Genomic DNA, 17,169 nt, shown 5'->3' with positions numbered 1-17,169 from the left:
CCATACAATGTAACTGGTGTGCTTTTTATTTACCATACATATATAGTATCATATTATTAGAATATGCGAGTAGCGACTACACGCCGGTAGACGCGGCGTGGATAAGCCTACCTCATGGTGGACCGACGACATAGCCCTAGTCCAGAAAAGTCGAGAAAATTCGCTGGATACGGGCAGTGCAATATTCAATAGTCGACCTCTGAAAAAGGCCTATACCTTACAGTGGGTGTCTATCGACTGACTTGATGGTGATGATTGGCATAATGTATTCTTTAAAAAAATATCGTGTACCATAAAGCATTACAATGAAAATATGTACACAGCTAAAATCTTGCAATGTACGAAACATATAATTTATTTTTATATGTAATCGTTGTTTTCCATAACACATTAAATCAATTAACAATGTAATTTTACTGAAATATGTTTTGTTTATTTTGCTTTATTGGACAAGCGAAAAAATACTTTTGACATAACGATGTATTGATTTATATAGGTAATTTAAAATAATTATAACAACACATGTTATTAAAATCAATTTATTTACACTCCATAATATTTGTGTTACCCAAATTCTTTTAAATTCTGCTTATAAATCATCAATAGACACTAAACGTATAAGTGATATTGGCTAAGATACTTATTTTAAACATACATTAACCTCTGCTTAAATAATTTGTATATCGCCATAACGATAAGGCAAATGTATAATACAATACAAATGCAACGGGTGTTTGCAATTGAGCTGCCGATCGATTGATGCGTTCATCAGACATGACGCTTGAAGCGACAACCACGTTGCGAGTTTTTGTGTTATCATTTCTCGACTCTTCCACGTTCGATCCTCTACTAACCTCTGGTGTGGTACATATTTGTGTTTTAATCTATAAGAAAAAAATATTTTTATAATATAACACATGAATTTAAAAATTAAATTAAAAATATAATATACCTGAGGCTGAGTATGGTTAATCATACAACGTCGTGAATAGTGCGCTAAGCAAGCCGCGTAAGCTATCGCATGTGGAATGTAACTCTGTTCCACCACACCCGCAAAAAGTATTGTTGCCATTGGACCTAAAAATTCAATTTAATTAAGAAAATAATGTCAAAATATTTAACAAATTTTAATGTTTTTTTGATTCATTGTCTCCTTGAAAATAGTTACGCCTTCAACAACGCTTGATTGGATTATCAAAGTTAATTGAAACAAATTTATTTTGACAGGTTCAACGCCACTTTTTAAACATTTACGCTAAGTCGTTAAGACCGAAATCATGAAACTAGGACTCAGGACAGACGCAAATTGTATGAATTTATAATAATTTAGGCGAGCCAAGTAATCCTAGATTCTCCCTAGAATATATATTCAGAAAATCTCATATATGACAAAGATCACAACGCCCGTAAACCTCGCTACAAAACTTTCTAACGACAAAACTTACATTGACATTTTCCAGTCTTCCACTATAATCTTAAATTCGCTACTACATCATTGATAATATGATATTATCTGTGATTGTAACTGGAGTTTTTATTCTTTCTCATGGTTGTTATAACAATAGAAATAAATGTACAATAAAATATGTAAACAATGTATACACCTAATATGAACATACGCAATGACCACTATAATTAATCAACTATAACTAAAGTAAGTTTAACTATCGATGATACATCTTACGAAATAAATAGATATTTAAATATCAGTGGTCAATAATCAGTGATTGAAATGCTATGAAGATACTTACATGTAAACATGTTTACAAAAAGACAAATTCAACCAAGCTGGCTTATTGAATTACTATCCGTAACCCCACAATGAGTGAAACAACAATATTTTCAAATTTACAAAAGGAAATATACAGTGACAAAAAATATCTACGCTGACGTAGCAGCGCATCCACAAACGTAGCGTAAGAGGTCTACTACAAGATGGACAGGCGTCTATTGAGGTCATCGGAAGAGGCTGGATACAGACCACTTGCAAGTTCACGTTCTTGCAACGACACGTTCCTGTTTGAAATCTATAGAAGACGTTCATTGGTGGACGACGTCATAATTAACATAATAAGCATATTTCGGTAATATATATGTTCACTATTATACCATACCTAAAGCATAAACAGGTACGTCTTCTCCCCCATGTGTCGACCATTGTCTAGGCACCGCAGCCGCATGCACTGCGTCAGTTGGTATTGAATTAGTACTATTTATAGGTAATGAGCGTGGCTCTGAATGTCCTGGTCCTGTACCATACAGCAGCGTTGTGTACGGTAAGTCGTCAAAATCTGACACATCGATATCGCCACCTTAAAACAAAATTAAAATAATATTATACGTTTATTTTAAATCCGCAAATCGCTAGCTCGCAATAACGCCATTTTGGTTAAGTAAGGCGACTGAAGTATCGGAACAGTTAACAGTATTATTTTATCACTAACCAGCCGTCAATAGTTTACAGAGGCCTAATATAACATATAAGGCAATAGGCGCGAGATAATATTAGTTAGATGTACTTAATATATCGTTATTGAATATCCTATATTACTGCATACATTACTTGAATTAAAGCGATACACAGCAACGACGATTTTATGTAGCGTATAAGTATTAAAAACAAATATATAAATAAGTTACGAACTAACGTAAAACTCTCCGAAATAAACCAGCGAGTCTAAGACAAATATCAACAGTAATGATACATTTTCACAATCTAAATGATATGTATCAAGAAACACTAAGTCAAAAACTGAATAATAATAATGTTCATTAATTGATTATAATTTAACAAAAAAATAGTTCATTCGATTTTTTTCTTTTGGTTTTCGTTTTTTTTCGCATTATGTGAGCCGGACGTGAATTTCACAATTTACATAAATTCTTGTCACCCGCAACTCAAAACGTCATCATTGCTTCGTTATTTTCGTCAATTTATTTAAATTGCACAGCATGAATTGTCGCGGTAAAATATGTCATTCATTGTAAGGACAATGGCGCCGTCTGTAGAAAATTAGTCATATATATAACTTAGAAACTTTCGTGGGATCATTCACAACAACTTTGCTAAAGATCATTACATGATCAAATGCATAGACATACAGGCAAACATTAATTTATATATATGTATATAACTATATTTAATAAATATAAAAATAAAAGGAGAACATTAAAATAATTTAGTTATATGTTATCGTAGTTCTACCTTATAAAATATAAAACTTTACACATTTTTGAAAATGAATGAAAATGAAAGCAGTGTGAAAGGGTAACATAAAATCATTCTTTACAAACAAAACACAAGTTTTCGCTTTTCACGCTTGTTACATAACTTTATTTACATTCGTACCTAATATAGGGTGACCTCTAGGAGTAGCTTGACCTCCAAACGTCATCACGTGACCATGGTCCGCGGTTACTACTACTAACGTCTCTGCAGGGTTCACTCGCTCTAAGACCGCCAGAAGTGCAGTTTCCATTTCTAATGTTTCATCAAGAGCTCTGTACGGATTGTTGTAGTGGTGTGCATGATCTATACGCCCGCCTAATAACAAAAATAGTTCGCATTGAAAAGGAACGTATTTTTATACAATATCAGTAATATCAAGTAAATTTACTATAAAACTTATAAAGCCAAGAACAGAACATACCTTCAATAAACAAAAAGAATCCTTTCTCATTTTTCATCAACAAAGACAAGGCGGTCCTAGTCATATCAGCAAGTGACGGATCGTTTTCCTTTCTCGAACTCGTTTTTAAATCTTCCCCTTCTATCGTCCCACGCTCAATATTGAAATTCATATGTGAATATTCAAACAGACCTGTTATCAGAAAGAATTACTAAGGAAATACTTTGTTAAAAATTGTGTTAATTATGCTACAATCTTACTATATGTAATGTATTTTAATCTTACATGTAATTTTATCATATTAATGAATTTTGCTGCAGATAATCTATAATAAAATATAGCGTAAAAAATACACTTCAGTTTAATGAATCAAAATTACATTTCATCGTTATCAGAAATACAGGTGATTGATTATAAGTGTAAAAGCTTTAAATGGATAAATGTATTTGTCAACAAAAAGCTTTAAAATTTTTACGCCTATTTACATTCACATAAAGTGATCACTCTGAAATAAATTATAACAAATTATTTTTCTGTTTGAACGCTACAAACGAATAAGTTCTGGCAGTGTAAAGCCTGCAGGGACAGATAGTGATGAAATTTTAATTTTAACATATTAATATTTGTTTACTATCGTAATTGCCGGAACTTTGAAAACGCTTTTTTTACTATATCGTTTGGTTATTTTTCTGAAACCATTACCAATACATAAATCAAGATCAGATCACCAACAATGTGAACAGATAGACCTTGTGAAGGTCTTTGGAAGACACTAGACGCGGGTCGCTTCCAGCGTCTTCTCGGTTCTATTTGAAATCTGCGGGGGATATAATCCCATGTTCAGCAGCAAATGTACTGCTAATCGTACAATGATGATGATAATATTCCGTTACAAATGTAATTCGTATTAATACCAATAAGAAAACACTTCTCCCCATAATATTCACACGACAACTTAAGACAAATTTGTATGTCTCTTCTACAAAACAAAGAATTTTATTGACAACGACTTTTGGAACACAAATATTTATACTTTAGTATGAGAATGCAGTAAAGAACTCTTTAAAATTGGCAGCGGAAATAGAATTACCTAAATCATCTCATACAGAAAAGATCAATATAAATATAATATAAATTATGTAATATATTGAAAACGAATACCTAATAAATAATCCGTATTCCGAAAATCTAGTTTAGTTAACTGTTCTCGTGAATGAATGTACTGAGCTCGCAACTTTCGTTTCTTTTTTTCTCTAACCCAATCTTCAGCCAAGTTGCGTCCATCAAGTCTTCTTCCTTCACGATCTTGATGTTCCGGGTCCACTGTCACTGTTGGTAAAAAATGTCTCCTTCCGCCTCCCATTATGACCTTGATATAAAAGGTTCTATTAAAATAATATAATGTTATAAAACACTATAAAACATAATCAATATATAAGGAACATCTTTTCAGATTTTTCACGTGCCGTGAAAACTAAAATTACAAAATTCTTACAGTGCTGTTGGTGTTTGCAAATTAGTCAAATTCGTGGAAGCAGGCGCAGAGGGCGTTTAGCCTTAAAACTTCTTTTAACGTAGCAAAGCGCAAAACCTCCCTAGAGGGCCTTGATTCGAACCAATATATACAACAATCTCACTGGATTGTAAAAAAAGAACATAGATAAAATATTACAAGTGTGATTACTGTGCCTTATTTTTATCGTTAAAAAGTGGGATTCTATTGCTTGAATATTACTACATATAAGAATTATAACATGGACTTAACCAATACTTTTTCTTAATAAAAATAAAGTTCAAGCCCCAAAAAGATAACTATGCCGTAAGCTTTCATAGAAATACTTATATTAAAGTATTCTAAATCCTTACGTTAATATTTCTTCCCGGTTCATTTTCCACAAGCTGTAGAGCAATATCTTTACAATCTTTGCGCACAGATGGCGGGACACGACTGTCGTCTTCCCAGTAACGCGAAGGTGCGTGGGCGTATAGTGCTGCTGGAGTTGCGTGGGTTATTCTTGCCGTTGTGACGATGCCACTTGATTTTCCTTAGCAAAAGATATTTACTTAAATATTATCTAAAAAACTATTTTGTGGAAAAAATTACAAAAAACTTTTTTTACCTGCACTGTGAACCCAATCTATTAATGATGTTACTTTTGAGTGAATAGCCGAGGCGCAAATATTAAATCTTCCGCCTGCATCAAGGCCTAAAGTTTCATATCGTGCTTTCACACCACAAAGAAGAGCAGTAGCGCACGCCGATGACTCGCCAGTTTGTGCATCTATATTGTATGTCTGAATAAAATAAAAAGAGTGTGCGCTCGCCATCAAAGAATCCGAAACATTTGTAATAAATGGAAGTAATTGGAAAGTTCTCAAAGCTTTGATTCGCCCACTGACAAATACAAGTACTCTTTAATAAATATAAAATAATTACATTTTAATATCCTTTGAATAAAATGAGCGTCGCACACTCACATTCACTTAATGGCCATAAAGAGGTCTGTGCTCGGTATTTGTCTAAAAGATCGAATTGGAAATGAGGTGTTCCATAGACGAACGAAAGTATCTGACATAGTCCAGGATTAGTAAGTTGAAGTGGCCGTAGGTAGGCTACATATCGCCGCTGGAGTCTTAAAGTTTTTAACCGAAGACCTGCAAGCGCAGCGTTGGAACTTCCGCCAGGTAGACAAACGACCTTGTTAATGCGAATGTCTAGCAGTGGACGTCCTATGGCTAAAATGACGATGAAAATGTATCTGTCAGTTATTTAGATGCTAATAAAAAATCCGTGGTTAGATTTTTTTAAAAAGTACATAAGATTTAATAATTAATACCTTAGCCAAAGCTATCGCCGGAAATGTGTCCCAGACTAAATCCGTGTCTTCACCAGATAATCCCTTACGTTGCCCTCTTAATATTCTTGCTGCTGTTGTGGTTGTTAGACTCATACCGTCTCCAACAACTAGTATGATATTCCTTTCAACAAAACCAAGTATTACTGGGAATTTAATTTAATGTTATACAAATAAATGCTTAAAAATTTATACATTTATATTTCTTAGACTCATATTGGTATAAAAAGAAAAAAATCACAATATAAGAGAGGAAAATATAAGTTTGGTATTAAACAAAAACTTAAATAAATCGTTTAATAGTTTGAAGGACATTTTAAGTGATAATAAACCTTGCAAATGAATTGCTCTACTGCATTAAGGTTATTATGAACGTGACAATAAAAAAAGAAAACCTGTCAGATTTTGTGGCGAGCTTTTTCAGATTGGTATTTTTTCGTGTTTGGAATCCTCGTAGCTTTCATTTTTAAATTCCTTTATAAGGAAGCTCGTTATGATATTGCCTTTTATTAAATTGGACTTTTTGGCATTCTATTCATGACGTACACAAATATTCACTTAATAAACTCATTGTAACGATAAACAAAACCTAAACAGCTTGCCCAAATTACCACTTCAAAGCGAAGTTCATGACGAATCCTATAGTGTACAATACATAATCAATTAAAAATTATTTTCACATTTCTTCTTGAAAATTGGAAATAACGACTCATCCATACCAAAAAGAGTGAGCAACAAAACTTCCGACTTTAGAGACAAGGAACTGGAGCCTGAGTATTTTGACTGATACAAATACTTTGTAAGTGTGACTGCTCTGGTTAGTACCTTTCAAAAACAAAGGAACGGTGCCATCTACGCCGCTACGTTAACTTAGTATTTAGATAACCGTTGCAAATATAACAGGAATAAGAAAGTTTCACACGTTGCAGCGGACGTGTAACGCGTGTAAATTTTATCACATCTGGGGTACATAAGAAGAAGTATTGAAGAGCTAATTTTTTTTATGTAAGTAACGATACAATCATGGGCCGAAAAATTTTCACTCTCTGTGTCATTCGTAAAATTTCGAGTATTATTGGACCCTCTCCCTATTAAATCAAAAATAACGTAACTCCTTACAATTCCATTGATTCCCCTTACAACTGCTGAGTCGATCGCGTTGTAGAAAGAGACACCAGGTAAGATAGGGCTAACTACCCACTTTACTGACGATATTTCTAATTTATCATAATAATGCTGCTTTAGAAGGATATTTCAGAAATGAGCTCATTCATGCTTGCTCTTCACAAGCCTGAATATTACTAATAAGTAAAGACCCAAAAACTTGGCTTGCATGTGAATATAAAAAATACTTTAACCTTGCGTAAACCTTTCTTATTTAAATTAATTTTGGTAATAATTGAAAAGTCAATGGCAATGTCCATTTACGAAAAATTCGTAAAAGGTAAATAACGACTACTATACAGTAGATATCACTTATAAATAGTAAATAAAAATAGGCGTTCTAAAAGTTGCCAGATTCACTCAGACAAACACAGATTGCTACGTCTCCCACAGCTTTGTAAATAAAATATCTTATTTAAGAGGCGATGAACTCGTCTTAAAATATAGTGCCAAGTTGACATAAATATGAAATGTAGAACAATAATACTTACTTAGCTATAGGTTTGTTATCCGTAGCGTATTGTAAACGCTTTTGGAGCGTCTGCTCGGCTTGAGTATACCAATAATGACGATCTGTGCCAAAAAGAATATTTTCACGAGAGAAATATTATTCTTAGATATTGTGTCAAAAATAAATTTTAATGAGATAATCTCTTTTGCTTTAAATATTGATTACACTAACATCCTAGATTTATTTATTTTTTTACTTCATTTTATTTATCCCTCTTAATTATCATGAAATAAACATAAAAAAATATTGAATAAAATTCGAATAAAAATATTGTAATCTATCAATCTAATTCTATAACAATGTGATGGATTTTTTGAGGGATTCTATTTCTATTTACTTATTGCGAGGACTTTCACAACTGATAAATTCGTACATAACAAAATTAATATAAAAAAACAGAAAAAATACGAAAGTTAAAAGAAGAAAACAGAAGATATTTTATTGCATTAAAAGTGTGAATGGAGTTTGTCGTGTGTGCGTGGAGTGTAATTAATATATATATATATATAATATGTATATTAATATATGAAATGTGTGATTAATAAATGATTCCAGTTTTATTTAGTGTAAAGTTTACAGCATGTATGCTGAATGTATATAAACTAAATAATATGAACTGTAGTTTATAGTATATATACAACCTAAAGGCGATGTAAAAAATATATTTTTGGTAAAAAGAAATATTTTTATGCTTATAGAAGTATCGAATTGTAACAGCTAAAGAGAAGAACTCGGTGTTAAAAATACTTGGTACGCGGTAAAAACAGGACATTTTCAATTAAGTATTTACTTAGTTTTGGCGAACAAACAGCTAGTAGTATGTGATAATAAAACTCGGGAATTAATTTCTCTAATTACTATATTAAATATATAAGAAAAAGAGATTACAAAATAAATCGGCTAAGTCCTAATGAATTCTTTTCAGATCGGAACGCGTTTTCAACACTCTGATTATAGTGTCTATCAAATTCGATTCTTATACCATCTTTCTTAATATTAAATACACATGTGATGCAAAGTGGATGAATAAATTAATCGATGAAATGTACAAAAATAATAAATGTTTCTTTTTAATATTTAATATTTGGTCGGAGACTCATCCATATTTGAACATGTCAACCCAATGTCATCATCATAAATATTCACCATTACATCAAAAAATCATTACAGAAGCAACACGCCATATGCAAAATCATTTAGCCGCTTCCGACTTAGGTTCCGAAAAAACAGAGTGCGCAAAGAGAATCCTATTGTAATACGTTTTAGTGAAGTAAAAGGAAAATAAGAAAAGAATAATAAAACAAGAAAAAAGTTATCTGAATTATAGTTACCATACGTCTCCTTTTCTTCGCTCTGTTGCGGCGCTCGAAGCAGAGCTCCGTTACTTATAGTGGAAACCATGATCACGACACAGCACCAAGTACTCATGATTGATATGACGCATTAGTACGGCGGCAATTTCTCTCCGAGCAAAACAGTTTATTTCTTTATATTTGTATTTCCTGAAACAATCTTATTATTAAAATTATTTTTATCAAAATCATTTTTATATTTTTAATTGAGCAATACGTCTCTACTACTTCATAGATTTCCATTTGTTTTATGCTGGAATCAAAAAATACGTGAATAAGTATCCTTTGAAAATTTTGTAGCAAGCAAAGGTTGAAGGTTAGCAAGTTAAAGTGTTAGTGGGAAAGCCTTATTGCGTGCAGGACTGATGGCTGCTATCTTCTGAAGTACCAGTAAGACCACGGGCTGGAAAGCGCTGTATGAGACGTTCAGCTGCACAAATGAACTTGCTAAGACGCTGCATGACCAACTGGTCCTATTAAAAGTCTTTAATGGAAAGCTATGACCAGCAGTGTCCATTATTAGACATTCAGCCTTACGGTTTTAATGATAATAATGGTATAATGGTTGACAATATTAATAAATGGCTTAAAAGCTTATTACCTTAATATAAAAAACATTGCCAAAATTTCTTAATAACTTAAATATCAAATGATACAAAACTATGAGCGTTCAGATAATATATTTATAACTTGTCAGAGAACAAAGCCGGTTACCCAAGGCACCGTTTTAATATTTTATCTTTGAATTTACTCGTCTCTGGGAGGATCTTTACTCTCAAGTTTAGTCATTGATATTCAGGCAGTCACTTTATAAATAATGGACAAAGGCAAATGCTTAACATATGATCATTGTTAGAAGTTCAAAGACTATTGAGGTGGTAAACATATTTTCAATAACATTTACTCACGATCTGAATCACATATCGACTACTAAAACAGATTTCATTGAAATTAGTGAATGGATAAGTATTTTAATAATATCAAGCTATCGTGATTTATTTCATATCCGGCTCCTCCGAGAAACAGAGAAATATTTTCTTTCGATATTTTTCCTACCTATTCATAAATCATAAAATTTTACGATTTTAGTGTCTATAAATTACATGAACAGTTATCGTCCATGTGTTCGTTTGTCATTCGATTCTATGTTTATAATTTTTTCTTATGAACTTGTTCATTTTAAATTTTACAACACAATAAATATAATTTACCGTACTAAAGCCTCTGTATTGGATAGGGTGTTAATTAAAAGCAGTTCCCGAGTGGCTAGTTATTTATAAATATAAAAATCTCTAGATGGAAGTTAAATCTCCGTCATACAAATACTTTGTACGAATTATGTAACTTCACCACTACTGAAAACTATGAAGGAATATACATAGAAAGCTGTCACTAACACAATAGGTCAGACGTAAAATACTGAACATGTTTTTCTCGGTGATATTGTAGATATAGAAAGTTTAAGGAGTAAAGAAAGGTTCTGTGTGCAAAATTAAACGATGTGATTGTCGTATATAATATAATAAACAGTATTGTGCGAAGTAAACCAAAAAGCAATGTAATACCATACAGAATACTTTTACGGAATGCTTGTACAGAGAAAGTTATATTGCTGTTTATACTCCTGCGGGAATAATATCACGAAAGGTTCCCATAAATGGTAATGGTGGCAGGGACAGCATACTGCACATTTTCACGCCGACACTCATCTCTCGCCTTTGCTGCATTTACCAGATCGTTCCACGGAGTTCACTACGAATTTGTGAAGAATTCATTCATTCGGATTTCATCTTCTTACACAGTAATTCTACATTAAAAAACTGTTGTTATAATGTATGTCTATTCTCGATAAGTAAGTGTTCAGACTTTGTTATAAGACTGAACTTCTCATCTGATCAGTATTTATTTTAGCCTATAGACGCCCACTGCAGAGTACAGGCCTCTCCCAAAGATATCTAGGGGGTATAAATAATCGCCACGCTTGGCAGAAGGACTGGCGATTGTTGTGTACGCAGAGGACGTTGCTGCCCATCTTCTAGGAATTTGTTAGTGAGCAGTGGCAATTTTATATAAGATTTTATGCCGAGAAATGAACACGCAAACAATGATCGCAAGTCATAGTCCTCTACCGCTTGCTCAACAATAACCGGTCTCATGTTGTCCGCATCAGCGACTTCCCACTTCAAGAAATAACAGCTCTGCTAGCGAGATAAACAACAAGAATCGAAGAAAGAAAAAGGTTCACACCAACCGAATAGATATCAATTAGCAGATACGATACGTCAGACGTCGCATCTAACGTAGATTTTTTTGTATTTATTAGCTCGCGGATTTCGCATCCGCGAGCTCAGAGACTGAAGTATCAATAAAGCTAGAAAGGCTAATAGCGACCGGCACCAATGGAATATAAACCGTAGTTCTCTGTACAAATTCCTCTTAAGGAAAAACTTAAATTTAATCGGAATGACTAATGTGATTTTAAGTCTTATGTTCCAGAGATAAAAGTAGCATTAGTTGTAAAAAATTTTGCTTTCGCAAATACAAAATGTTAAAAATAGCACACAGTCCTTAATAACGTATATTGTTAGCATTATTTATGGTTAGGTCTTGTATTATATATTAGGAAGAAGAACAAAGTAAACACCCTCGAAAAGACAAGTGGTTTATCTAAGAAAATCCAATTATATTGTGATTGTCTCGGCCCAGTTACTTTTTATTACGTTTACTGCTTTTTGTTTATAAAAGAAATTCATATGATATATCTGTTTATTAATAGAACTAGAATTCATTGGTAAAGTACACAAAGCCACTTTATAAGGCGGTTTATTAATTTATTCAATTATTATTATGAAGGATGAAACAAATTAAAAATCAGATCATTTGAAAATAAATTATGTCGGCAGTCCTCGTATAATGAAATCAAGTTAAATGTCTAATTTTATATATTTTATTTGAGCACAAACTAAGAATTAAAGATGAGCTAATTCTATAATACAATTGTTTACCTAATAATACTGTAATCTCTTTATAGCACTATATTTTCACATTTCCTGCCGCCGTAAAACCAGTATTTATTTTTATAACGGGAATATTTTCTTTCGTTATATTTCTGTACTATGAAATTTATAGTGATAATTATTAGATAATCATACAGCCTCAGGGGCCAATAGATGCTCGGGTGTAGACCAAGAGGATACGGGCAACGCAAGACTATTTATCGCGGCAATCTCCGAGGCCGATGTTTTGCGGGCATCTATCGGTTGGCAAGATGATGACGATCGTTAGATATTTTAATTATACATAATGTATTAATTGTAATTAATACGAACGAAAAAGAAGATACTCAAAAAAAGAATCTTTAAAGAAATTAAGAATATGTAATACGAACGTTATTATGGAACAGAGAATAAATATGTAATAATAATCTGTTGTTGGAATCGTATAATTTTTAAGAAATTGTTTTTTTCTATAGTTCATATCTGTACGTTTTTATACAAAATCTATTTATTTTGTTTGTAATAAACCATATATTGCTGTTTCGGAATATAATATTCCTTAATATTCGATTTAAATAAACATAGGGCTTGCACATGTACGTTTTATGTGTAAATGTTCATATAACGGTTCCAATTTACCGTGTTTATAGAATATGTATGCCTAACATATTAAAAATAATAATATCTTTAGTAATAAACGGTTAACAGTTAAGCCTTACATGATGTATACGTCCGAACAATTTAGAGAGCGCTCTTAAACTTAATATAAGGTTGAATCCGCCATTTCAAACATGATTGAATTTCTTTGAAGTAATAAACGAAATTGTATTGTGAGTGATGAATTTAGAAAGACCCTTTTTTCAAATAAGAAGTCGTGTTGTTGTATATAAAGTTTGAACTATATTTTAAAATGTAAGAACTTTTAAATTTTTAGGATATTTTCTGCTAAATTGATGGATGCGCGCAGCGAAAACCTTATGCTACCAGAATAATCCATTTTTCTAACTTTTAATAACATAGTGCTTTTTTTGACGTGACGTGCCGTAATTTTAATCAAAACAATAAAACTACTAATATTATTTACTATATTTCGTATTTCTTTACCTCTCCAAAATAATTAATGTGTAATGTGAATGACGTAGTAAATTTATAAAAGCAGTTGAAAATCCAAACGAACTTCCCAACAAAACGGACTACATAATGTCTCTTCTTAAATTTGCACGATGGCCTTGTACGCCATACGCCTCATTGCATACAGCCTAGATTACATGTAGAGCATGGCAGTGATTGCATATCCATTTTTCTCGCTATGTTTTTTCATTTTATGTTTGATGTCTTATTGTTATTCGATTTTCTATTGTTCATTTTCAACTAGTAATCAGACGATTTGCAAACATATTAAAAATTCGTAGATAAAATATTCTAAATGTAAAATTTTGATCAGACGGACCAAAATTTTTTCTTCATATTTAAATTGTTGTAATTGTTATATTGAAAACTATAAAACATTTTCTTCTTCGTTTGACGGTAAAAAAATGATAACCACATTATATTAATTTCAGTCCCAGGAAGATTACAGCTGTCCATAAGCCTCCACCATAGATTTACAATGAAACCCAGTGATAGCGGCCTGCAAAAATGATATGATTGCTTTTGGAAGTTAGTTACTCTGTAGTAATAATGTAAGCTTTTATTACTAATTCCTCTAGAATTATAATATAATACGATAAATTTTAAATGTTCATCAAACAAAAAATCATAAAGCAAATATGAAAGACTTTTAAGGAATAAATAGGCTTGGGAATAAAATTATCAACAGTGGTACTGTAAGAAAAACGTCTGTAGAAGTGATTACAGATAAAAACCCAATTGAGTTCGTTACGAAGCGCTCTGGTCGCACATATAATAAATACGCTTATAAGTCTAATATATTTATGTTATGTTAAACTTTGAACCTTATAGAGCTGAATTTGATGTTATTTTCTATCAAATTGGGCTCTTGTGGCATTCTTCTCGTGATATATACAAGGTATTATAATTATTCATTCAAAATAATATTAATGTAAATATATACTGTTTGAGAATAAATTCTATAAAACATTGGCTATGCATGTACAGCAACTGTTTGTATAGAACAACAACATCTTTAACCCGAGGGTCACCTTTGTTTACTTGGGTATATCCTCCGCACGAAGTTCGGGTGATGATCCACTTAAAGCAGCTGCGACTTAAAATAATGCTAAACTAATATTAATAATAAATAAACCGTGATACGTTGAAGAGTTTTATATTCGCAAAGGCTACGAGTGTTCTTAAATTATACAGTAAGCAAGCTTACTCGAGTACCATCCACCGTACAGAAAATTGAAAATTTATTTTTTACACGCACTGTATAAAAGAAAAATTTAAACGAGACTGTACTTCTAAATATTAAATTACAAAAAAGAATCCTGTTTACTTTGGTTAATATGTTTCGTGGTATTTATATTGAAGTAAATCTTTTAGGCCAGCTATAAATACTCAAAAAGATTGAGGGTCACCTTTTTAGTTTTTCGTTTGAAAATGCTAATACTCTTAATTTACGAAAATGGTAAATGATTTCTAAGAACTTTTATAGTAACGGCAATTTTATTAGTAAATGATCTTTATATTGAACTTATATAAACATATACTAATGAAGTAGTATGAAATAAAAGATATATTTAAAAAAATAATATCTAAATTTGTAAGGTCCATTTCGTGTTACATTTTTTTAATATTTTAGATGCTGGCAATTTTTATATATATATATTCTTTGGCGATAAACTGGGTTACGCTATTAAAAATTGATTGCCATAGGAATATTTACAATTTAATAAAATGGAACTTAGAAATTTAATGGAGACTTCACTTTCACTTGAGAATAATCAGCTTATTTAAACGGTATATATCTAGCGAGTTACAGTCAAAACAAATAGATAAAATGGTTTTAAGGACATAAAGAAATAAAAAATGTTGTGAACCATAAATCATTATAATATCTTACTAGTTGTAGTAAGTCACAGTAGGTTAATTATGAATTAAATAAATAAATGAATAAATAAATTAAAGAATCATTCTGGTACACGTTTTATTAATTTTTTCCTCCAGACTGGGAAAGTCTATAATCTTTTGAAAGTACGTAGACTGTCGCGGAAGCTAATATTAAATAAAAAATAATAGTAATCACTATAACATTGATACGTTGAAATCTCCATATTTCACTAAAGCATAAAAATATACACACAATATTAACATGTACGCCACGTTCTCTACGTTCACAAGAAAGATGCCTATAGGGAATTCATGTTACAAATATTTACGATCGGAGGAGATATCTTTCTACAAATTTAACTTGAACTTTTCTTACAGCTTTTAGACGTGTGTGTATATATATAAGACCTATTTTCTGTAAAGGGCAGTTTTGAGTTAAATAATTATAATTTGTTTGTATTTTTAACAGTTTTTTAACAGTTGTAGGCTAGTCATATACGATAAAAAAAATTTGCACAATTTTTACATATATATGTGTGTGTGTATGTGTGTGTGTGTATCTAAATTTACATATATATATATATATATATATATATGTGTATATATATATATATATATATATATATGTATATATAATATGTATATATATATATATATATATATATATGTATATATGTATATATATATATATGCGCACCAAAAATCAGAATACATGAACTATTCAAGAGAAATGTCTGTTCTTATTTTAAGATAAATACTAACAATTTAAACATGTTCCAGTTATTACCTATTATCCAAAGTACATTGTGTTTCTATTTTTAATTACAATAGTTATTTAGCAGTATTGACAAGTGTATTAGGCATAATTATCGTTATTACTTTATTATTATTGCGAATTCTATTATGGTTGCTACGAATTGATCAATAAAATGAAAAACTGAAAAATCTTCGCATAGCCTTATAGCATTGTATTCCGAGGTAATAATTTAAAAAATCCTTCTGTAAGAAATGACAACTGCACAATTACCTTATTGTCAGTATTAAGATTCTTTCGCGTCAAAGGATAATCCCTAGGAAAATTCCCTGCACTCGTAAACAACAGAGAGGCAATGTTTATTTCCATTTCGGCAATATAAATTATAGAAACTAGTTTCATAGCTTGGAAGTGAAACCTCGTGAAAATTAGAAAGGAGTAAATTTGACACCATAGTGAAAACAGATTCTTGCCATAAACATTAGAAATTTAGGTATTTATGTCACTTAAGTCAGATAAAATTGATAAAAAGTGAGGACCATGTGAATAATACAAAACAAGATCAAGAAGATCGAGTAATAAATTAAAATAAGCTTTAAAATGTTAATTAATAAATCAAAAGATACTACTTATTGTGATTGTGATCGTAATTTTTCATCGTAGCAACGGTAGGAGGTCCACTTCTGAACATAGGCCTCTCTCGTTGATTTCAAATACGATAGGTTGGAAGCAGCCTGCATCCAGTGTCTTTAAACAGCCTCAACTAGGTAGTCTATCCATCTGATGGGTGCTGCAATTGCAGAACCTTAAGACCTAAGCGGCCACTTGTACACTGTGTTTTTGCCTAATGCAACTTCAACTTGACTATCTGCTAAGCTATGATATTTTCATCTATG

General features: G+C 31.6%; 1 protein-coding gene across 1 annotated transcript; it reads right to left on the bottom strand.

Moving 5' to 3' along the window:
* Window positions 1-627: 627 nt before the first annotated feature.
* Window positions 628-9,655, bottom strand: LOC137933862 (alkaline phosphatase-like). Its single transcript, XM_068777938.1, has 11 exons — window positions 9,491-9,655; window positions 8,140-8,221; window positions 6,467-6,608; window positions 5,750-5,924; window positions 5,496-5,674; window positions 4,791-4,998; window positions 3,651-3,821; window positions 3,350-3,544; window positions 2,115-2,312; window positions 953-1,077; window positions 628-884 (listed from the first exon to the last, which is right to left on the bottom strand). The coding sequence occupies exons 1-11, from the start codon at window positions 9,585-9,587 to the stop codon at window positions 657-659; spliced, it is 1,800 nt and encodes a 599-aa protein (XP_068634039.1). The 5' UTR covers window positions 9,588-9,655; the 3' UTR covers window positions 628-656.
* Window positions 9,656-17,169: the final 7,514 nt, after the last annotated feature.

This window comes from Battus philenor, unplaced genomic scaffold (assembly GCF_028537555.1).
Source record: "Battus philenor isolate CCGP_79_NKW_IND1 unplaced genomic scaffold, ilBatPhil1.0.hap1 SCAF_14, whole genome shotgun sequence".
NCBI classification, from domain to species: domain Eukaryota; kingdom Metazoa; phylum Arthropoda; class Insecta; order Lepidoptera; family Papilionidae; genus Battus; species Battus philenor.
The sequence above is the reverse complement of the archived record's forward strand: the minus strand, read 5'-3'. Positions and strand labels throughout refer to the sequence as shown.